General features: G+C 42.0%; 1 protein-coding gene across 3 annotated transcripts in view; it reads right to left on the reverse strand.

The window, feature by feature from the left end:
- Window positions 1–24,724, reverse strand: part of Vps8 (VPS8 subunit of CORVET complex) — a 208,312-nt gene that overhangs the window by 114,022 nt on the left and 69,566 nt on the right. For all 3 annotated transcript variants that reach the window (XM_027413022.2, XM_035444695.1, XM_027413021.2), the window contains 5 exons: window positions 17,030–17,076; window positions 12,737–12,959; window positions 9,597–9,686; window positions 5,539–5,590; window positions 821–863 (listed from right to left, as the gene is read on the reverse strand). In XM_027413022.2, the coding sequence (XP_027268823.1) occupies window positions 821–863; window positions 5,539–5,590; window positions 9,597–9,686; window positions 12,737–12,959; window positions 17,030–17,076 (455 nt within the window). The remainder of the gene's footprint in view (window positions 1–820; window positions 864–5,538; window positions 5,591–9,596; window positions 9,687–12,736; window positions 12,960–17,029; window positions 17,077–24,724) is intronic.

The raw sequence follows: 24,724 nt of genomic DNA on the forward strand, positions 1-24,724 counted from the left end.
TTGCATCTCACAAAGAACTTGCCCTGAAGCTTCACCTCTGAATCAGAATTTCTTTAAAAAAATAATTAATGATCTGAATTATTTATGAGCATCTGGAATACGTCTCTTAATTAACTCTTTTGGGGAGGTGTAGGAACAAACTTTACACCTCTAGGAATCCATCATCAATTTTTAATAATAGAAACAACTTAGTACCAGATATTATGAAGTTTAAAATATGATAATAAAGTGCTAGGTAACTGTTGCTATGTTCTTACTACTGAATCAATGTTAAGAGGTGTGAAACTGGTCTCAACCTCCACTCCAACGTCTATTCCAATGCTACAGGAACTAAAGTGATGCTCTGAGAGGATTGGCCACCTCCCCACTTTCCTGCCAAGCAGCTACACGGCCAGTTCTACCAGGACTGAAGCCTCATACTCTACCGGAACAAAATCTCCTCTATGGGTAACGATATAGACAGTGTAGTTTCATCTGTCACTAATGTCTCTATGACTTAAACAAACCTTGCCCTTATATGTAAAACAGGGAAACACACGAATTACCCAGACCTACTGGTGGTAAAGGTAGAATACACTACACTGAAGGTCTCTTGAATTCTTCATGGGATTACCCTGGGCACTGTGGGGTGTTAGCAATATGCTTGTCCTCTAGGCCTATCAGGAGTAACACAAAATGATGTTGGATACTGCCAGACATGGAACCTGAACTACATAAAATAGCCTTGAAAGAATGAGAAACTCTACTACACAGACAGGATATTGTTGTACCACTGCAAACACGGGGAGTTGGGTGACACAGACACATCAGAACTTCTCACCTGATGTACACCAGGAGCTTGTTGCCCATCACAACTTGCTCATCTGAAACAGAAAGAAAAGCACTTAGCAGTTCTCTCTCCAACTTTTTCCAAACTGTAACATTTATGTGGGGGGAAACTCTCAAAGTTGGCTTTAAGATGAGGTAAATATATTTCCAAATAATATAAACTTGAGATGACAAATTAACTGTCACATATTAAATTTTCCATTAGATTATATTTGTAGACACGTGTAGAGCTAAGTAGATGCTTATGTGTTGTTGACAGCCTGGAAGCAGGGAAGGGGAAAAAAAGCTGGTGAACTGTAGATATTGGCCAATCAATCACTAATGAGATGTAGTTACGGTGTGTCCTCATTGGTCACATGAACACTCACCACCCACAATGCAAGGGCTCAGGATGCCATGTTTCCAAATGTCTAAAGTAAAAAAACCTTGACTAAATCACCTACTCTAAACTATGTTAAGAGATTCTGTTATTCCGTGAGACTTTTAGAGCACCGAAAAGATGATGAGATGAGTTTTTAGCTAAGGGGTAAAGGTAGCACACATTGGAATACCATCAATAAGGTGAAGTGACTGGGAACACTATGGAGTGAAGACTGTAGGGAGCTGATGTTGGTAATGAAGAGCTGGAACTTCTGGTTTTGTAACATGAATCCCAGACAAAATTCAAGTAAGAAAATATCTTTATCAGTAACCTTCATAAATACGAAAGTCTGTGATGTTCCTACAAATAGAATTGAACTTCTCAAAACTACATGAATAGCTATGTTTTGCTTTAATTAAAGGTGTCATTTGATCAACTAGTGTGGCACATGACCATAATCACCTTACTAACACACCAAGTTCACGTTCACTGACTGATTAGGTAAACATTTTTAGTGCATGTGTGCATGCATGTGTGAGTGCATTCGGGCAGGTTAGAAAACATCTTCAGGAGTTTCGGTCAGTTCTTTCCTTCTACCGTGTGGGTCTGGGGCTTGAATTCAGCCCTGGAAGCAAGAGTCTTTACTCACTGAGTCATTTTGCTGGCACAAGATTATATATACTCTAGTTGTTGGAAATCTCAGGAAGAGTATATCTGGTAGTCTATTCCTAGAGAGCTGAATTTACTCACTAGCATGCCCCTCTCCACAGTTCCATTCCCAGGAGTCCCTTTGGAGTGGGAAATCTGTGATCTGTACTCTAAACAACCAGCATAGTGTCTTGACACGTAGGCAGATGATGAGTGGATGTGCAGAGACTACAGACAAAACTGGGATTTGCTCTCCACTGCTCAAGTCTTCCCAGTGTGTTCTAGAGTTTTCTGTTGTAAAAACTCAACGACTCCACTTAGACTTTTCAGTGCTATATTCCATATTCATTTATGGTAACTACATATGTGAAAGCCAACTTTCAAGCCTATTTCAAACAGATTTAGATTGAACAAAATGACTCCTGCCCCATCACTGTAAACAAACAAAAAACCCTGCAAGCCTGCAACTTAGCACAGAAAGCAGCCATGTGAACGTACTGAAGAACAAGTAGATGCTAACACCCTGAGGGCACCCAGAGTCCTTTTCTCTCAAGGCCTTTCCCTTACGGTAAGCACACTATGACCCGCACACCTGAGATGGCACTCAGAAAGGCTTCCGGTTTTCTCTGCCTGAGTGACACAGAGATGCTGAGAAGGAGGGCTGTGGATCAGCTTGGTGGCAGAGCACTGCCTAGTTTGCATGAGGCTCTAAGGTCAAAATATAGCACCCACCTGGCAGCTCACTGAAGATCCATTCTTAATAAAACTGCCCGACAAAACGAACAAGGAAATAGTGGGGAAAAGAGCAGAATCCAGAATCTCCTCCTTCTGAGAGAAGAACACTTCTCCTGAGGCATTTGTGAAAACAACTATTGCTATTGATCATTGAAACACGGGGAGGCCTTTTAAAAACGATAACATGGAGGATGAATCTGCAAGGGTTTAAAAAGTCCAACATATCCCTGGAATCTCAGCAACACTGCACACTGGAGAGCAGCACGCACCCAGGGAAGACCACCTAACCGAGGCTGACCCTGAAGCTCCGCCCATGAAGGCCAGAGGAGAACTCTCACCTGACAGAAAAATGAAAATTCCTAAACAAAAGGAAACAAGTAGGTCTCCCTGACCTCTGTTAGTGGGAGGGGCGTGGCCTGATATTCTTGGTTGCAGTCTAAGGATCATGACCTTCTGCCACTGTAGACAGCTGCTGCGAGGTCCTCACAGGTCCCAGCAGAGATGGCACCATACTACTGGACTTCCAGATCTGAGGACTCAGGAAGAATCCAGACAACTACTGATCCAAACACAGGAAGGGAGAAAACAATCCCCCATAAAACACACTGTCTGCCATGACTGGACTGGGTCTGGACTGTGTCCCTGATGAGAAAGTGACAACCAGATTGAGGGTGGCATTTTCAGAAGGAAAGGTGGTTCGGGCAGTATGATGAGAGAGTAGAATGTGCTCTAGAAGCGCTGACAGTGACTCAGAGCAGAGACAATCAGAAACCCATCATCCTAGTCCTTGGCTGTCCGGATGAACTGAGAAGGGGGCCATCCACCTCAGGACCCTGCCAATGCCCAGGCTATACTGAGCACTTCATCAGAGGTGTGAAGTCCCTATCTGGGCTTGTTGCCCACTATCTGCCAGTTTGTTAACTAGAAAAAACTTAACAACAGACAGACAATGTCATGTGATATTCCTGTTCAATGAGGTTGGAGGCGGGGGTGGTCCAGACAGATAAAGATCAGCAGGTCCTGACTGTCTTAGTTAGGGTTCCTATTGCTGTGAAGAGACACCATGACCACGGCAACTCTTATAAAGTAAAACATTTAATTGAGATGGCAGCTCACAGTTCAGAGGTTCAGTCCATTATCATCATGGGGGCCTGAAGGCAGATGTAGTGCTGAAGAAGTAACTGAGAGTTCTACATCTTGCACAGGCTACAGGAAGTGGTCTAAGACACTGGGCATGGCTTGAGCATATTAGACCTCAAAGCCTACCTCCACAGTGACACACTTCCTCCAACAAAGCCATACCTACTCCAACAAAGCCAAGCCTCCCAGTAGTACCATTTGCTATGAGTTTATGGGGGCCATTTTCTTTCAAACCACCACACTGACTTTGTCACTTTTCTCTACAAATGACCCCCTGGCTAGAACTGTACCACTGGCTAGAGAGTGTAGATCCTGCACAGGCTTAACGAAAGCAGCCACAAGTCAGAAGGCTAGAAGGGTGCATAGGTATGAAAGGGAAACCCCTATTCTATACAGTCACCGATGGCAAGCAATAGGAGAGACCCACAGAAGCGGGCAGAGGAGCTCCAGCAGGAGATGTACTGACACCTCTCTCTGATTGAACAAAGACCACAGTTTTTAAACTGTGGGGAAATGAAGCTTTTGTCCACAGCTGACTGGCAACAGCTTCTCTCTGGGTGATCTGAACAGAAGCCTGTGTGCCCCTAATGGAGCAGATGGTCTCTGCATATGCAAAGTCCTTCTCAGGTCTCTCTTCCCAGTTTCCCAGGTACAAATGCTTCAGAAATCTAAGGCTGTCACTGTGTAACTTAGCTATTTTCCCAAACAGTAACTTGCACATGGAGTCAAAACCTTTGCAGGTAGTAAGATGTAGCCCAGCAACTTTTGAAAAGCAATTAAAAAAAAAAAAACTAATTTATGCTATTGCTTTAGTTCAGCTAAATGGCAATTAGGTGTGTCTGGCAGAAATCTACTTTCCCATCTGAACTAAAGTAATTTTAATATATAATGCCACCAGTTTATTTACCATTAACAACAACAACAAAAAAGACATTCTGGTAACAAACAGGAATTACTTCCCAAAAGGGGCTAGGCTACATTAAATTCTAAAAGTTAAATATCATCATAGTTATAAGTAATTTGAAGATGTCCCGTGAAACTGTCACTCATCCAAGTGGTAAACATTTTCTGAATATTAGCTATAAAAACTGGAAGAAGTAAGGCATGAGACAGAACAATGAAACAACAGTAAAGATCTCCGCACCAGTTTCCAATAAAGCAATTACAAAGACAGGCAGGACACGGAAGACTTGGACAAAACCATACACCATCACCACAATGTTCCACTAAACAGAATATTTTCAATCTGTTCTCCAGTGTATTTGAAACACTGTCTAAAACAGAGCAGATACTACACCATAAAACAAATCTCACTACGGTTTAAAAGGCAGATACATGATTATGTGTGTTTTCAAATGAAATGAGAAATCCATATCGGAAAAAATGTGGGAGGGATGGGTAGCATGGTTCAGTGGGTGAAGTACCGGCTGTGCAAGCATGAAGTCCTGAGCCTGGATCCCCAGCAACCACAGAAAAGCAGGTATGGCCACGCTCACTGCAACCTCAGCACTGCCAGGCAAACCCCCAGAACTGACTCAACAACATTAGCCCAATCCAACAACTCCAGGTTCAGGAGAAACCCTGTCTCCAGAAATAAGGTGGGGGAGAGCTGGCAAGACAGCTCAGCGGTTAAAAACGCATGGTGCATGGGCCTTGGTAGTCTGAGTTTGACCCTGAAACCCAAGCAAAGGTGGAAGGAGAGAGCCAGAGGGCTCTACCGTGCTGCCCTCTGACCTCCAGGTGTGCTCTGTGGAGCATGCATGCCCCTATCAAATAAATCAATCACAATGCAACAGAAAGCTTCTCAAAAGAGAAAAAAGTCATACCTGTAAGAGTTTTTCCTGCATTCAGAGGAGGGGCAATGACTTTGAAAAGTTTCTAAATTCAAAAAGAAAAATCACCATCATTTCAAAGATAATCAAGAACATTAAAGTTATTAATCCTTTCTTTGATGGAGTTAGTTATTCGTTGTTTGTTGAGCTTAATACAAAACTTACTATGAACAGAGCTATTCGGAAAACACTGAAGCCGCGCCCTCATTTAATAAACACTAGCTACATGAAGGTCATTGTCAAGATTGTGATTTCTGACATAAAAAGCAGCTTAGGTTCTGAAAAGAACTTCATTATTCAAAAGAACAGTAACCGCATGAAGGAACACCATCCCACCAAAGTGGTAAAGATGACTTTACTCTGTAAACATCAACAGTAGCAGCCCTAGGGGAAAGCACATCACCTACACCACCTCAAACATACAGTCCCAAAGAGATCACTGCCAGGGTCTTCCAGAGGAACTCTTGTCTGGTTTTGGAGATAAGGTCTTACTCTATAGCTCACGGTAGCCTATGACTCATAGCAATCCTCCTGCCTCAGCTTTAAGTACAGGGATGCTAGGCATGAGTCACCATGGGCAACATTTCTGACTGGAAAGAAACTGACTTCTTAAAAGAGACTTTTATGAATATTTATTACTTGGGACACACAGAGTAAGTCCCTTAAAATTGTTTATATTATTTCCTTCATCACACTAGGACAATGAATAAAAGCCCTTAAAGAATTGTCCTGGGGGCTTCTGGACATTCAACTGCTAACCGGGCAGTAGTGGTACATGCCTTTAATCCCAGCACTCAGGAGGCAGAGGCAGGTGGATCTATGTGAGTTCGAGGCCAGCCTGGTCTACAGAGAAAGTTCCAGGACAGCCTCCAAAGCTATACAGAGAAACCCTGTCTGTGGGGGAGTGGGAGGACCTGGTTCAACTGCTTCATGCCCCTGTTGCATCTGTCATTGTAACCACACACAATAACTGCTTATCATGATTAAGGCAGGTTCACAAGCTTTGTTTACAACTTACTTCATCCGCCTTACTTTGTTTTTTAATTGAAAATAAGTTTTTAATACAATATATTTTGATCACAGCTTCCCTTCCCCTAATTCCTTCGAGATCATCCCCTTCTTCCCACCTCCATACCTTTAGAATAACAAACAGGAAAATAAAAACAAACCAGATTTTTTTTTTAAGTAGAAGAAAAGAAAAAGTATGGCACACACGCACAGACACAGCCATAAAAACACAATATGAGAAACCATAATATACAAGCAAAAAAAGAAAAATAATAAGGTTTAAAAAAAATGCCCAAACAAAGCAACATAATGCCCAAAAAAAATGCCCAAACAAAGAGACAACAAATCTCAAAAACTACCAGTGTGTTTGTTTTGTGTTGGCCATCCACTGCCAGGCATGGAGCCTGCCCTTCCATGTGGTTTGTGTGCCCAGTGAGACTCCACTGGACTAACGGTTAGCACCAAGATGTCCACATTCATCTTTCCATTATCATCAAGAAGCACAAAAAAAAAAAAAAAAAAAAAAAGATGGAGCAGACACCTGCAATCCCAACTAATCCCAGTTACTCAGGTGGGAGAGATAGGAGACTCCCCAGATGAGGCCAGCCAATGTGGAGAGATGTTCACATTATTTAAAGGGAAACAGAGCAAAAAGCTCTCCTCTGGAAGCCCTAACTCTGCCTGCTTCCTTTTTGGTTAAGGCCTTGGGTATGTCAGCCTTTCCTTCTGTCTATTCTTAGAACTAACCATTAGTAACTAGTTAGATCTAAGAATTAACCACTAGTTAATTCCAACACACATTGAATGGATATCATCCTTTCTCCTCTCTGCACACTGCAGTCTCTCCTCCACTGCCCCCTTTACTCCCTACCACTACTCAGACCTAATCAGTAGAGGAGAGGACTTTCCTCCCAACACAGAGAACTAGGGAGATTTCCCAGTCTTGAATTCTGGAAAACCCAGAAATTTTCTAAAGATGTAAACTGTCTTTACTGTAGACCTGTTCAGTAGTAAAACAACTAAGCCTTACACACTGGGGGTGGGGGTGGGGGAGACCACTGATGAACCTACTGCCTACTGTTAACAAATACCAGGCTGCCCCTGCCAAGATCCATTCAAGTTGGAAACTCCTCTGAACAAGAGAGGCAAACTCAAGCCCAGTGTTCCACCTGAAACGTGGAGGTATACACACAAGCCAGACTGAAACAAACACATATAAAATGCAATTGTCAAAAGCAACATAAGAATATAGCAGCCACTTCAATTTTTAAAATTAATTTATGTATGTGGGTATGTGGGTGTGTGGATGTACCACAGGATGTCTGTGCAGGTCAAAAGACAACTTTCGGGAACTGGTGCTCTCCTCCCACCATGCAGGTTCCAGGGATCAAGTCAGGTTGTCCAGAGCCTTTACACACTGAGCCGTATCACCAACCTTACCTTGACAACCGTTTCCATCAATGGGGAATGAATGCCTCAAAATAGAACTGGTTTTAAGGAATTATTTTGAGAAAAACTGGAAACTGCATTCATTCTTGATAATGGTGGTCTAGAAGTGGGCTGAGAATGTTCTGTGTGTGAGGAAGCCTTACTGAGGGGACAGCTGACATGGTTAAAGCAAAGAACAGATTAGCATTGACAGTCGGGGTTAGAAGCTGACCAAAAGAAAAGGGTAGGACCAAAATCGAAGGTGGTGTGCACAAACAAATGGCAATTGAACGACTAGTGACCAAACAAATATTAAAGGGAGTGCCTGCCTCCTTGGGGGTGCCTTGTCACTACTGCAATAAGCAGGAACTGAGAAAGCCACATGTTTCTGTAGCCACATCAATCACAGTGACAAGCCTGCTGTACTCAAAGCCTGTGCGCTTCTAGATTCCCAGTGAGGTGTCCTGGGAGACAGCATCATCATGAATGTGGTAACAGTCTTTCCTCAGCAAAGCAGCACACTGTCAATTCACAGTGACTCCTGGGAGACAGCATAACAATCCATACAGCAAAGCAATACAGTGTCAATTCACAGTGACTCCTGACTGCTTTCATCCTAACCACAGAACACACTCCCAAAACAGCATTTCCCAACAGAACTTCCTTTCTGCCATAATTACACAAATTTCTTACACATTTTGGAAAAGTTACATTTAAAAAAAAAAAACTTAAAGTCAACAATAGACATTATTCTTTTTCTTCTCTTTTCTTTTCTTGAGAGACAGGGTTTCTCTGTATAGCTTTGGAGCCTGTCCTGGAACTAGCTCTATAACCCAGGCTGGCCTTGAACGAACAGAGATCTGCCTGTCTCTGCCTCCCGAGTGCTAGGATTAAAGGTGCACGCCACCACTGCCTACTTGCATTATTTCTGTCTACTGTTCCCTGATATTTAAATATTTACATATGCAACTAAAGACTATTGAGGCTAAAAGTGTAACTCTTTGGTAGAGAATACAAAGCATAGAGAGGTCCTGAGTTCAATCATCAGCAAAAAAAAAAAAAAAATTAAAAAATTAAAAAAATAAATACCACCTGAAAGTCCCAAGCTAAGGGCCAGTGCGTGAGATGGCTCAGTGCTGAAGGTGCCCTAGCAACCTGAGCTTAATCCCCAGGCACCATGTGGCAGAAGAAAGAGAATCAAACATTCCCCCACACACATGTTGTCCTTGACATGTGCACACATGCATATCCCACACATAAACACAGACATATATACACACAAAAATAAATAAATAAATATAATAAAAATTAATTTTTTAGAGACAGGCATGGTGGCACATGCCTTTAATCCCAGGACTCAGGAAGCAGAGGTAGGAGGATTTCTGTGAGTTCAAGGACAGCCTGGTCTATAAAGTGAGTTCCAGAATGGATAGAGCCATTACAGAGAAGCCTTGTCTTAAACAACAACAAAAAAAAATAATTTTTTTAAAATAATGAATACAGTTCTAATAAACTGATAAAAAATTTTAAAATGATCAGATAAAAACAAACAATTCTAAGCATACAAAGCGTAGAGGGACATTAGACAATATTAAATTCGTTAGAGAGTATCTTACCTCCATGGGGCTAATGAACTCATTCATGCCTTTGTTGTACACATAGATCATGGCATCATACAGATGATTTTCCCAACACATGAGAACCACCTGTAAAAGGGAGAAGCTGCTGAGCCATGTGACACCATGACAGCAAGGATTTTCCCTCAAACTCTGAGAACGAAGATTTTTCTCTTCCCTAAGTTTTCTTCTTATTCCTTCTCTGAAGGAAACTGAAATTTAAATCCTCAAACCCAATGGAAAAGTGTTCTTGCAGGTTCAGTATTAGTTCAAACAGTACAATAGCTACTTTAAGATAGCCCTCAATGCCTAATTTTGTTTCTTTGTAATCTTCCCTTTTCAACATTCATTTTACTTTTAATCATTAAAACAGTTCTTCAAAAAAAAAATTACAAAACATCTCTTTAGCACTAGAAAAAAGTGACAGAGAAATCCAGCTTGGACACCCATCAAAGAAGACAATAAACTGGTGTAAGTTAAGACTCATGAAGAGGAATATATGAGAGGGTTTGGAGGGAGGAGAGAGAAGGGAGAAATGATATAATTATATTATAATCTCAAAAATAAGATAAATAACAAAGACTTGTAGAAGACATTCAACTAAACACACACACACACACACACACACACACACACACACACACACACACCATTGTTTACAGTTATGATAAGCATTCTAAAGGAATCTGACTCTGTCTTTAGCATTCAAAGTCATTCGGAACAACATATGAGCTAGGACCTACAGGACACCTGGCACCTGAACCAAAAGAAGAAATGAACATGAGGGGCTGCACCGGCAGAAGATGGTAAGGATGGAAACTACATGGAAAAGGAGTGTCGTGTGGATGAACAGAGAGGAGAGAAAATGCTTAGGGAAAAGAGCAGAGGGTTAGCAGAATGAGGTCCTTGTTTTCTGTTCCCATGAAGGCTGTGTCATATCAGACACTGGACTGGAGGCCAGCCTGGCAGAGACAAGGACTTGTGGCCAGAGGCATGAGCAGAAAAACAAGGTTTTTGTAGGCTTTCCACCCTCTCTCCCGAGTTCCGATCTCCAACTCTAACCTCCCTTCTGCCCGATCCAGCTGCTTAATTTCTTCAGAGTTGTCTAGCAGCTATGGAGAGACAAGTGGAAAGCAAGACTCCTGACTGTGTCTCTCAGACTCGGACTGCTTGTCTTCCAGTCACCTTCAGGAGATCACTACTCACCCTGTCCACAAAACAGCATCTTTAAATCCCCTGACTCCCACATCTCACACTCAACTTACAGTCTCCTAATCAGACCACTCTGACTCTCCATCACACTACCATCCCTGGCAGCAGAGTGACTTTGCTTTAAATAGTCTAATGATTTCTGTACAGCATTTAGAACACAATGCACACATTTTTCCTTGTCCTGTGAGCTCTGCTTCTGTTCACCAGGCTCCAGATCTGCCTGCCTCTTTCCCTGTCATTTAACCCTCAGGGCAGAATCTCCTCCCTCTTCACATTGGGTTTCACCATAAATGATCTTCTCATCCAAATACAAGCATTATTGATTTCTTCTCTGTGTGTCTGAATGCCTTTTTTCTTTTCTTTGAAAGAGAGTCTCATGGCTGTAGTCTTTCTTACTCTGTAGTCCACAACTTGAACCTCTAATCCTCCTGGCTTTGCCTTCACAGCCCCAAATCCTAGGATAACAGACACACACATACACCACTCTCAGTGTTCTGATACCTTCTGTCAGAAAGACTTTCTATAGTTAGCCAACCTCAGGTAGCCCATCTCTACCATACTGTCCTTTTTGATTTGTGATGTTATACTTGTTTTCAAATAATCTCTGGTTTATTTACTATTGTTCTGCTCACTGCGAAACTTCTCTCCTTAAATTTAAGCTTTATGAAGAGACAGAGACAGAGACAGATCAAAGCATATTTACACTGACATTAGAAAAAGCTGAAAATAAATCAGGAGTTGGTGGTGCACGCCTTTAATCCCAGCACTCAGGAGGCAGAGGCAGGTGGATATCTGTGAGTTCAAGACCAGCCTGGTCTACAAGAGCTAGTTCCAGGACACCCTCCAAAAGCCACAGAGGAAACCCTGTCTCGAAAAACAAAACAAAAAAAAAAAGCTGAAAATAAAAATTTCTCCTAGATGTGACAGTCAGATAAGGGCAGAGTGATAATATGTTCTCAAGACATTGAGCTGTTGTCAGGCCATGTACCAGAAAGGTATGTGCACAGAGTACCCTGCCTTACCCAAGTGCTCACCAACATTAGGGAAGTAATAACAGAGTTTCCAAGCTTTCTTCCCGTGGGATCCATACCTTTGAAAAGGGACTGGTCCTCCTAAGACATCTGAAAGCCACTCAGCTGGAGAAGCTTAAACACTTGAACGGTAACATGTTCATTGTCAAAACTAATGTGAACTAAAGAATTAAACTGTCAAATGTTTTGAGCAACAAAAAGGACCCTCAGATAAAAACTGAAAGCTTACTGGACCCCAGATAGACCATCAATCACAGCTACCTGAAACCCAGATACACCATCAACTACAGCTGCCTGAACCCCATATACGCCATTGGCCACAAGGCTGCTGACTTGTTCTAACAAGCCCTCCTCTCCTTGCCATCCTCTCCATTTCAAAACTCAGCTCTGTTTCATGTACCAGCTGATTTTTTTTTTGTTTTGTTTTTCGAGATAGGGTTTCTCTGTGGGGTCTGTCCTGCCTGGAACTAGGTCTGTAAACCAGGCTGGCCTGAAATTCACAGAAATAGCCTGCCTCTGCCTCTGCCTCTGCCTCTGCCTCCCGAGTGCTAGGATTAAAGGCCACCATTCTCTTACATGTAAAAATGGTCTATTATTCATGAGAAGCTATCCATGGTTGAAAACAACCTGCCAGACAAGAGCCATGTTAGTGAGCAGACTGAATCAGGGCCAGGCAAAAGGCATGCACTGGGTGATTTGAAGATGGAAACTGCCACAGGCTCTGAAGAGCAGCCAAGAAACACAAGACAAGTGCTCTGGCTTGGAGGCGTTTGTTACCTAATTCTACTCACATAAAGTCCTCAGAAGTATACCAATAATGACAAAGGGCTCAATAACTGTGGAAAGCAGGTGAGTATGATCAATTGAGGAACTCAAACGGACAGACGGTCAGCTTACCTGCTGAATGTCTAGACTGGTGATGTCCATGTGTACAATGAGGGCCTCCACATTTCCCATTAGTTTTTTGTCTTGGAAATGAACAATCAAGTCTTTCATGACCTGGGGCGTAATCCCCACCAATTTATCACTTAAAATATATGGCTCGAGGCACTCCAGAAACACTCCTTTTGCCACTGAGTTTTCACTTAATTTGTCATACATTTGGCTAAATAAAAGATCCCTGTAACAAAAAGAAAGAAAACAATAGTGGTTTTAGGAACATTCCAAATATTCATTAAATTTTGTCTAAGCATGTCACATCTTTCACAAACTTCAATTTACATCAGTTTAACAGAAACATTAACAATGTTTGCATCAAACTTTACATTGCAATACTGCACAAAACAAACCCTCCCAACAATTCTTTTAGACATAAGAGATGTTGCCAGACACGACGGTGCATTCCGGTAATCCTAATACCCAGAAAGCTGAGGCAGTGTGATTATCAGTTCAAGGCCATCTGGGATGGAAAAACAAAACTGTCTCAAAACAATCAGGACCAGCAAAATGATTCATTGCATAGAGAGCTTGCCACCAAGCCTGACAACCTGAATTTGATCCTAGGTGCCACAGGGTAGAAGAAGAGAAATGACTCTGCAAGTTTTTCTCTCGCCTACTCAGGCTGTAGCATGTTCTTCCCACCAAAAATAAATACATAAATAAGTATAAAACAAATAAAGCTGACAAAGTTCGGCAGCTTGCTGAAAAGCACTCTGGAAACATCAGTCAGAATCCAAACTCTGGCCATAGCACTGACAGGAGTGGGTGAGTGAGAGGAATGAAGGAGGGGAAAGATCAAAGGACCATGCCCTTCTCCCCTGCTGGCCCTAAACACTCTAGTGAGCTGCAGGTGAGCTTCATCTCTGTCTCTACCCCTTCACTTCTGCAGAGAAACTACAAGTTCAGCAAATGGCACAGACGTTAGCAGACAAGACACTGGCAACACTAAGGCAGACCACTCGCAGGAGGCTAGGGGTTAACAGACAAGACACTTCCATGCAAGGGCAGTGTACAATGCTGGCTAGTCTAAAACAGACCACTTGCAGGAGGCTGGGATCAAAGAGCAGGAAGAATTAGAGTCAATAACTCCTATCTGTATCACTACCTCAAAATAAAAAGGAAACCAATTCTACAATGTGATCTCGTCATTCTAAGAGAAGATGAGAGAAATGTACACACACAGTTTTCACAGAGTCACAGTCTCTGGGGTGCTGACGTGTTTCCTGAAGGGCTAACTTCAGCCCTGCTGAGCACTATTTTCAGCCTCGCCTCCTATAACACAAAGTCCACTACAAATAATAGATGATGTCCTAGAGGTGTCACTTTTCCTAACACTCACGTTAAGAGATATGTTTTAGAGAGCTTTTTTTTTTTTTTTTTGCTGCAAACAGAAAAAAAAATGGTTAAACTCATCTTATACATTATCAGTTTTATAACTCTTTAATGTGAAGAACTTATTTGATGATAACTGCAAATTCTGAGAGGAAAGAGAAATGGGTATTGTCAAGTAACAGACTCGCCGATCTACACTAAGTATATGAGACAGAGCCGATACCCAAGGACTACTGTGTGTCCACTTGGGCCTACTGAAATACTGCTGGCTCAGCTTCCCATAAGATGGAGTCATTTGAGTTGAATCACTTTAGACACCACCCACAGTGATGGGAACTCAGTGTGGCCAGCACCATCACGCTTTACTGAAATCCAAATACTGCACCCATTTTGACAGGATTTTGAAATTATGATTACTTCACACGGGCTCTGCACCACTGCACAATAAAGCTGACATTAAGTCTGTATAATGATATTTGCACGGTACACAATTTGCTCCTAAGGGGAATCTCAATGGCATGAGTCCTTTTTATATTTGGGAGTGAAGAAGACAGGCTAATGCAGAGCAAGCAGCAAACACCAGTTTAAGGAGAAACATGGGGAAGATCCACACATACAACAGTCCTCTGCTCGAGCAAGCCTAAAGCACTGACCACTGTAACTTGATTATCAGTGGCCACTCTAAAATGTTATAAAACCTCCAGCATTGATTCAATTAAGTATTTAATTGAACACTACAAATTCCCATCTAATACTTTAATTTCCATGTGTGAAATGGAAGGAAGCTAACAGATAGATGGCTTAGGAATGAAAAATCAATGTTGACCAAACAGCTTGTTCTATCCTCCCCCTAAGCTCATGGCTAGACGGGATCTTAGTCTGATGGAAAAGAAAGCCAGATGGGAAGAAGCTAAATCTAGGACAGAAAGAGGGGGATCCAAAGCCTGCACAACCTCAGGCCTTGGTGCTGTGGTGGTGATGCTGCCCTGGTCCTCCTGTGGTTGCTGGAACTTAAAAAGCAGGCCAGGACCAGGAGTGAAAGGCAACAACGACACATGGGACCAACACAATGTAGTTTTGAGACTTGGGAAACAGAGCTGAGAGACAAGGAAACTGTGGTATTTAAGTCACAGACCAGACAGTGAGGAACACGTGCACATTAGCAAAAAGGGCAAGGAGGGGGAGCGAGCGCCAAAGAGGAATCTCTGAGATTCCCCGTGATGGCACAGCCCAGAGGAAAGCATGCCGAGCCATCAGAAAGAAGCCAACGGAAAGGGGGACGTGGACACAAAGGGACAACAAAGAGAGTCTGATGTGACTTAAAAGGTGGAGGAGCTCTATCTTCTGCCAGCCTGCTCCAGTTCAATGAGAAACCCCTGACCTCAGCCTAGCTGACAGACTGGAGCATATTTTCTTAGGAGATCATGCACATAAGAAATGTTTACCTACAGAACATTTGGGGGAATATCATAAAATGTTTCTGACCAACGTTTTTCTACCCCATCTTGTCCTTCATTTTACAACTGCTGGAGTCATTTTAACCTTGTGTCCCTGTGTGAGCACTCACAATTCCAGAGAGTGAGCACCTTGTTTATTCGATCATCACATATTAAAGAGTCACTTTGCACTGAGTACCATGCTTATTTAGTATACAAGGGTGTTCCACTGTAACTAGAATTCTCTCAATGTGAAGAGTTAAGTGGACCACAATACTTAATACCAGAAGGAAGCCTCTTTCCCTACACTCCCTGATATGGAAACAAATATGAGAGTCAAATGAATCAAAATGTATGAAACTAAAGCTGCTAAGGTTACGTTAAAAATTAAAAATACAACTAGCAAGAAAGTGAGCGTGAAAATGGGGTGAAAAATAACACTGAATCAGTTAAGGATGCAGAGGGCCCATGACAAGTGTCATGGCGGTTAGCCTTCTAAGGTCTTCACACCTGAGGAAGCGTCTCCCTTCAGCACTTACTTACAAGGAGGAAGATGTACAACACAACATTGTCAGCAATATCTCTACTTCGGGCACAGTACATGTCACTGATCAGAGCTAAAACACTGAGGTCAATTTAAGCCACAATGCAATCCCTACAACGCAATCAAAATTAGACACAGCAAACAACATCCCTTAATAACCTTCACTTACACTTTCACAGTAAGATCCAACCTTTTAGGAATCTGGTTCCCCAAGGACATGCATATTCATAAGTCAAGTGAATGCTGTTAGGGTTTTAGCTGTGCATGAATTATACAGTCAAATCTTTATCCCTCAGAAAGTGGTCTTAGCTATCGGCTAAGACAAAGGGCCTAGACTCCTGTGCTGAGAACCCACCTTTGCCCCGAAAGGGCCTGTGTGAAGTTGACAGGTTTGCCACTTGCTGCCTGGGGAACATCGCCTATGCGACAGATGAGCAGCACTTACCCACCACTATACACGTTAATAAGGTGCTACAACAATTAGAGACACTGATACAAAGGGCCTTGAGGTGCTTGCCTATTACAGTGAGTGCCGAAGACTATGAACCGGCACATGTTGGAAGGTAATAAAGCTAATACTTAAACCTAAAAAACCTACTCTAGAGTTTTACACTGACTCTAAATAAAAAAGGCTCTGAAGAAAACTAAAGGTGAATTAGCAAAATGCGCCTAGCCTCTTTGGAAAGATATGAAGTACTGCGGTGAATGATAGCCCGTAAGAGCTGCATCACCCTCCATGACGCCTCTCCCCTCCATTTCCATCGCACACAAGCACAGACGATAAGCCACAAGCTTCTATCTGGGAAAAGTTTATCGTATAAAGGATCTGAAAATGAAGTTTGTGCAAATTAAGAAAAATCCTAGTCCAATTTATAGAATTCCCAAGCAAGACACTACCCGGGTTGGAAAAGACAGGGCTGACAAGCAATGGGTACTCACTTTCGCTGGAGCAGGAGGCAGTAGTCCACTATGACTGGCACCGTATCCTGGAGGGGAACATAAAAGAGCATCATCTCACCTGACTTGCAGCCCACTGGGGAGAGCAAAGGTCGGCTTCAGGTGCTGGGGCTCCTAGGATGATACAACTTGGGATTGTGCTGTCCACAAGCAAATCTGTACCCACACTTCGAGGGTGGAGGGCCTTTGTTTTTAGATTTTATTTTTGTTTTATATTCATGGATGTTTTGCCTGCACGAATATATGGGCACAATATGCATGCAGCCCAGAGAGGCCAGAAGAAAGCATCAGATTCACTGGAGCTGAAGTTACAGACAGAGGTGAGCTGCCACGTGAGTTAGGGGAAATCAAACCAATGCCCTTAACTAGTCAGTCATCTCCAGCCTGGAAAAAACAATGTTTAAATCCATTTCAGGTGTTTGCTACAGTTATATAACAGAAGGAGAGGGCAGCAATGGTCAAGGGAGAAAAGCAGTAAGAAATGGAATTAAATTCAATATAAACATAATAGTCAAGTTAAGTTTTCTACTTACAGCTTATCTATACAGTGGCACTAAACAACAACCATCAAATTGAAAATATATTTAGTGCTGATGGTACTTCAAGTTACCTATTTTTTGCTTAATGTTCTAAACTAACTTTATAGTTGATTGAACTTCTCAGTTTCATATTTCAGAGTCCATCATGTATAGTCTCACATCAAGTAGGTGGCAACTCATAATTGTCACCATTTTGTAGTAGTAAGTCATTATGGCTAAAAACTGACAGCCTGAGTTTACTGTGTACAGGACACCTACATCCAAGAGACCTAGAAACTAGACAGAGAAGCAGTCTCATCAGAGCTAGCAGACCACACAGAACACAGTCCACACCAACTGGACAGAGGTCACAACGGGAAAGCCTTCTTGCCAGAGAGAAGACCTGAAGAGAACCCACAATCCTGAAGTGATCATGGGGGCTGTCCTCAGCCCATCCCACTATTCCTCATGACCAGATTTATAACTTTATTTAGATTCTTCACAAATAGGACCTGTGGGCTGGTGAGGCGGCTTGGCTGGTAAAAGTGCTTGCCACCTGGCCTGGTTCAAACCCACACAGTGGAATGAGGGACCTGACTTCCACGGGTTGTCGTCTGATGTCCAGACTTATGCCACAGTATCTGAATGCCCACACATACACTCACACAGAAAAAATAAACACATAAGATTTAAAACCAGGGATTAAATTCAAAGATTCACTAAGAGTTAGAGCTACATTGGGATCTCAACTTTCTGGAAGAAAATACTACAGGGTAGATAACTAGAGAGTTCCTAGAAATGCTGATGAAGAGGGGAGAGTTGGAAATCTCTCGGCAGTTAAGGAATCAAGTTCAGCCCCCAGGACCCACATTAGGTGGCCTGAAGACTTCCTGTTACTCTAGTTCCAAGGGATGCAACTTCCGCCTCCATGCACGCCTGCACTCAGATACACGTCCACACTCGAGTACATATAATTAAAAATAATAACACATCTTTTTAAAATTACATAAATAAGTAGAGTACACAACAAAACTCTCAAAAAAGAAAGGTCAAACAGAGTCTAAAGTGGACAGAGGACTGAGAAGCAAAGTGAGGCGCCAGCCAACCGGGTGATGCTGTGGGTGTGTGTCAGTCACACAGGAGCCTGAGTTACAGTGCCACAGGTAAGCTGAGAGCAAAGTGGAGGAAACACCTAAAACTGAGATTTAGAAAATCCCTGCATTCGCAATAAAAGGAAATTTGCAGGAAAAAACCTATCTCCTGGCACAGGGAGAAAAGCAGGAAGGCTGTGTCTCATGGCTACGTGGGCCAAATCTGTACTCTTGGGGACTGTCACTACCTCCTTAGAGTGGGAACACCCAGACCAAGAAATTAGCAGTGACTCTAAGAAAAGGCACACATAGGCCATGTGAAAGAAACAAATTCCCAAGCTTCCCCAAGGCAGAGTAAGTACCAGATAGAGTGCCCCCCGCCCCCCGCCAAAGATGTGCTCAAAATAAACATGTGAACATCTCCTGAGATAATGTACCATGAATGAGTACCACTAGGGACTGCCAATGCCTGCAGTAAACCCCAAAACTTACCAGGTGGAATTTGTTTTAAGAACTATTAGAGGGAAAATAGGAAAGTAGAACTTCATCTAAAATGTTCTTAGAAAGTAACATTGATGTATTTTCCATGCCTCATCATTTCCACTCAACCAATAAAGATTTTAAAAATAGAAAGGGGGCCACACCCTGCTGTTTAACACAGCATTGGGAATTACTAAGATACCCCATTGATGGGAGGTCACTGGTACGTCCACTGAGGTGCTTGTCTTCCTAGTGATGGTGAGAGCCAGCCGCAGAGGCTGGAGCTGTGAGCAAAGTGTTTGGGAAGGAGGGAACAGAAGAGGCAAGAAGAGGGGAAGAGAGCAAGAGGAAGCAGAAAGAAGAGTACTGGTGTGTGCGTGATTGGAATCCCAAATAAGAAAATGAAAGCGCTGGAACACAGCCGGTAGCTCCACAGGGAATTCAATAATGTTTCCTGAAATAAAAGCACTTGCATCTCCATCCTGAAAGAGCACACCACACACGAGGGGGAAAATGGCCCGAAGTGACCTTCGGAGATGCAGTGGGTTCTAAAAATAAAGAAAAGGCCAGGAAGTAAACCTGTCATTTGGGAGAGCAGAAACCTCCGGGGCTAGCCCTGATTTACCCACAGTGACATTCAATGCTAGCGGTAACAATGTTTCCTAGATCCTTAATGAAATGACCTTTCAACATAAAACCTGGACCCCAGCAACTTGAAGACACAGCTCAAAGAACATTTCTGGAAAGCCTTCTTCTTTTTTTTTTTTTTTGGGGGGGGTGTTCAAGACAGGGTTTCTCTGTGTAGCTTTGGAGCCTATCCTGGCACTCTCTCTGTATATCAGGCAGGCTTCGAACTCACAGAGATCTGCCTGCCTCTGCCTCACAAGTGCTGGGATTAAAGGTGTGCACCACCACCGCCCGGCCTTGAAAATGCTCTTAAGTTAATACATAGTGCTTTCTAACTCTACCTACCCCACCTCCCCACTCTCCCATTCCTCCCTTATGTTACTATGTGAATATTGATACCTTGTCCTAAAAGAACTAGAAACTACATTCTCCCCAATCGGTAACCTAATGCTGCAGTCTCTGAACTTCATAGGGGACACAGGTGACAAGTGTGTCCTCCTGCTGGGACTGCTGCCAAGCCAGTATAAGTGTCACTGCACTTGGATTCTCCTCTGCACATAAATCCAAGTGGACAACACACCAGGATGACGACTCAAGTTTAAGAAAACAAAAACAAATAAAAGCCAGTGGGGAAAGAGGCAACTAAAAATCAGAAGATACATACATATAACAGATACTCAAAAAAACACACACACACATAGATAGATAGATAGATAGATAGATAGATAGATAGATAGATAGATAGATAGATAGACAGACAGACAGATAGACAGACAGACAGATGTGGCCCCTCCACAGGTTGATAACTTCTCAGTATTAAAAGATGAGATGACTGAAAAGGCCAGAAATAGGGAAATACTAAGCAGATGAATAAAATAGCATTAATTTGTACTATGAAAAAGGTTATAAAATCAATTTAGAATCTAGACAAGAAAGATACCAAAGTAGATAAAAGAATGAGTAACTGGATTGGAGAGATGGCTCAGTAGCTAAGACCACTGGCTGCCCTTGTAGAGGACTTGGGTCCAATTCTCAACACCCAACCATCTCTAACCCCTGTTCTAAGGGATCTGACACCCCCTTCTGGCCTCTGTGGGCACTTCATGCTCGTGGTACACAGACACTCATGAAGGCAAAACACTCTGCACATAAAATAAATATTAAAAGAAGAAGATCATTAACTTGAAGATAAAATTTGAAACTATGAAGAAAAAAATCATGAAAATTGAGATGCTGAAGAAAAACAAAACAGAAATTTGGGGAAATCAAAGAATAAAATACACAACAGAACCTGCACACAAACTTTGGACCGAGCCTGGGGAACCATTTCTGCATGGACAAGGAGGGCTATGAGGTCCCACACCTATCTTAGGCCCTATTGGTGGTTAATGGATGTTTGAGAAGGGAGTACACGCCCCACAATCCAGTAAACACCCTATGCCCAAACATGTGCAAACAACCATGATAAAACTCAATGGATTATTCAAAAGCAAACAAGCAACAGGCATACTAGGAAGAAACGGAGTTGCAGAAGGAGCAGAAAGAGACAGGAGAGGGGATGGAGTATCGACAAAATAAATTGTATGTATGAAATAGTAAAAAAGTAAAAGTTAAAAAATTTGTTAAAAAAATACTACGTGTGGTAGTTTAACTTTTAGCCCTAACACCCAAGAGGCAGATGCAGATGGAATTTAAGCCTCCTGGTCTATAGAGCAAGACCCGGGCCAGCCAGAACTACATAGTGAGGTCCTATTACAACAACAACAACAAAACCAAACTAAACAGCAGAAAATATCACCAGAGACATTATTAAGCCCAAGAATATATTCCAAGTACAGGGGACAATGTCAAGACAACAGTACACAGAGATATATAAAGAAAAGACAATTAATAATCACAACCCATAGCTGCAGAGATGGCGCAGAGGTTAAGGGCAATAACTGCTCTTCCAGAGGTCCTGAGTTCAATTCCCAGCAACCACACGGTGGCTTACAACCATCTGTAGTGAGATCTGATGCTCTCTTCTGGTGTGCAGGTGTACATACAGATACAGTACTCATATACAAAATAGTAAGTAAATAAATAAATAATCACAACCCGAACTTCTAAGAACTCTGGGATATATTCAAGAGACCCAACCTAGAAGCCATGAGGTAGAAGGAGATGATATAAAGTCTAAAGGCGTACACAATTTATTCAATGAAAGTATAGTGAAGATTTCCCAGCACCAGAGAAAGATATCCAAACTCAAAGATAGCTAGATGTGACCACAGAAAAATCCAGTCACAGCATGTCATAGAAAAATGTCAAAAATACAAAGCAGAGAAATAATACTAGAAGCTATAAGAGAAGAACTTCAAATCACACACAAAGACAGAAACACTGGAATAATATCAGATCTGTCACTGGCACTGAAAGCCAGGAAAACATGGCTTCTATAGGCTTCAAGCTCTAAAAAGTAACTGACAACTAAGCTTGCTACATGAAGCTAAGCTCTCTCTTAAAACTTATGGGGAAATAGTACTTCCAGAAGACTCCCACATCAATCATGGGCCTTCACATATATATATATACACACACACGTGACCACACACTCACAAGACATATGCACCACACACATGTACAAGAAGAAAACAGAATATGCTGTCTCCAGTAAACCCATGCCACTAGCAAAGACAGCCAAAAACTTGGAGTCAAATGTCAGAAAGCAGCTGACCAAGCGTATGCAAGCAGTAAACAAGCTGTCTTAATGACTTCCATGTTTGGTAAAGTAGACAGCAAATCAAAACTGGCCAGAGGAGATAAAAAGACAAATACACAGAAATAAAGGGAGCAGCTAATAAAGTACAAGTAAATAATGTAAAGCACCAAACCCCGGGACCCATTAAGCTGTCTTCTGACCGTCATACATGTGCTATGGCATACATGTACACGCAGGCCCACCCTGACTCACTCCCCTACAAATAAATAAATAATGTAATTAAAATATGTGCTTCTTAAATTGAAATAGTTCCTTGTTTCTTATCAGACCTCAATGGAAACTAGAAATCAACATCAAGAGAGACCTCAAAACTTGCACAGATATGTGAAGACTGAACAATACACTTTTAAATGAACAGTGGTCCCCTGAAGAAAATGGAGAGGAGATCTAAAAATTCCTATACTCAAGTGAAAATAATGATACAACCTACAGGCCAAGGCATCACTAAGAGGAAGGCTTACAGCTCTAAAAGTTCACATTTAAAAAAAAAATCAGAGAGATTTCAAAGTCAGTGCACCTGGAGGTTCTAGAAAAAATAAAAAGCTACTAAGACCAAACAAGTAGACAGCAAGAAACAATAAAGATCAGGGCAGAAATTAATGAAACAGAGGCTAAGAGAACAAGGCATAAAATCAACCAGCACTAGTTCTTTGAAAATATTACCAAAGTTCACTCTTCCCTAGCCAAATCACTCAAAACCAAGATAGACAAGATCCTGAAATTTAAGAGAGCTGTTACCAATAAAATACAGAATATCACAAAAAAATACTTTTAAAATGTGTATTCTCAAAAGTGGAAAGACCTAGAAGAGTTGTGTTTGTTGCAGAGTATTTTTTTTTTTTACCCTGTGTGAAGATGTGTCACTGTGACTGGTTTAATAAAGAGCTGAATGGCCAACAGCTAGGCAGGAAAGAGCAGGCCGGACTTGTGGGCAGAGAGAGGAACTCTGGTGAATCTAGGCTCCAGAGAAATGCTAGCAAGACACTGAAGAAGCTGGACATATAGTACAGAGACATAACTGAGCCACCTGGCAGAATGTAGATAAATAAAAACAGGTTAAGTTATAAGAGCTAGTTGGGGAAAAGCCTAAGCTAAGGTCAAGCTTTCATAATTAATAATAAGTCTCTGTGTCATTACTTGTGAGGTGGCGGCCCAAAGGAAAGTCGGACTGCTTGTGTTAATGTCTAAATGTGTTTCAACATGCCCAAATTAAAGTCAGGTGAGATCAACAATTTACACAGACCTGTAACAAGCAAAGCCGCTGAAGCGGTGGTGCAAAGTTCCCACAGGCTCTAGCCCAAGACCAGAAGGCGTCAGTCTGAACCCTACCAAGTCTAAGGAACATCTACTACCAAGACTTCTCAAACTGTTCCACAAACAGGAAAGGAAGAACACTATGAAAATCATTCTAAGTGGGTATTCCCAACTGTAGAACAAGACAAGGACACACATACCTGTCATACGCACCCAAACAAAACAAAATACAAAACACAGCAGACAATTTCCCCAATGATCACAGGTGCAAAAGGGAAGATGTCAGACCATTCCTATTTGGAAGATGACATACCTAAACAACTCATGGACTCCACCAGAAAACTGCTAAATCTGGTAAAACTTCAATAAAGTTGCAGGATACAAAATCAAAACACAAGATCAGCTTTCATATATACCAATCACAAATTTGCTGAGAAAGAAACTAGGAAAAATAGCCCATACGAAACTGAAGAAAAAGGAAGAAACAACCAAGGAGATAAGGGCCCACACAATGTTCTGAAGCTGAAGAAGTCTGCCTTGCTCCTAAGTTGGCACAATTAATATTATAGAGATAGCTATATTGCCAAAAGTGTTCTACAGATTCAACAGAATACCTTCAAAATTCCATTGGCTGGCCCTTAGAGGAAGGCAAAACTACTGAACATCATTGAACACTGACTCCAAAAGAAACATGAGATTGCTGGCAGCAGGCACAAGGCGCCACCTGCTGGCAGATCACAAATTAGCACTACTGACATTTGAGCTAGTTGGGTTATTAGTTCCTTTTCCTGTTTCCAATAATAGCTTTATTTTTAAAATTTGTTTTTCTTGATGCAAAATCTCACTCAGTGACCCAGGCTGGCCTTGCACCTATGATTTTTCTGCCTCATATTCCTAAGTACTGAGATTAAAGATGAAAGTACAGCAAACCGTCTAGACATTAACT

This window comes from Cricetulus griseus, chromosome 4, assembly GCF_003668045.3.
Source record: "Cricetulus griseus strain 17A/GY chromosome 4, alternate assembly CriGri-PICRH-1.0, whole genome shotgun sequence".
Lineage (NCBI taxonomy): Eukaryota > Metazoa > Chordata > Mammalia > Rodentia > Cricetidae > Cricetulus > Cricetulus griseus.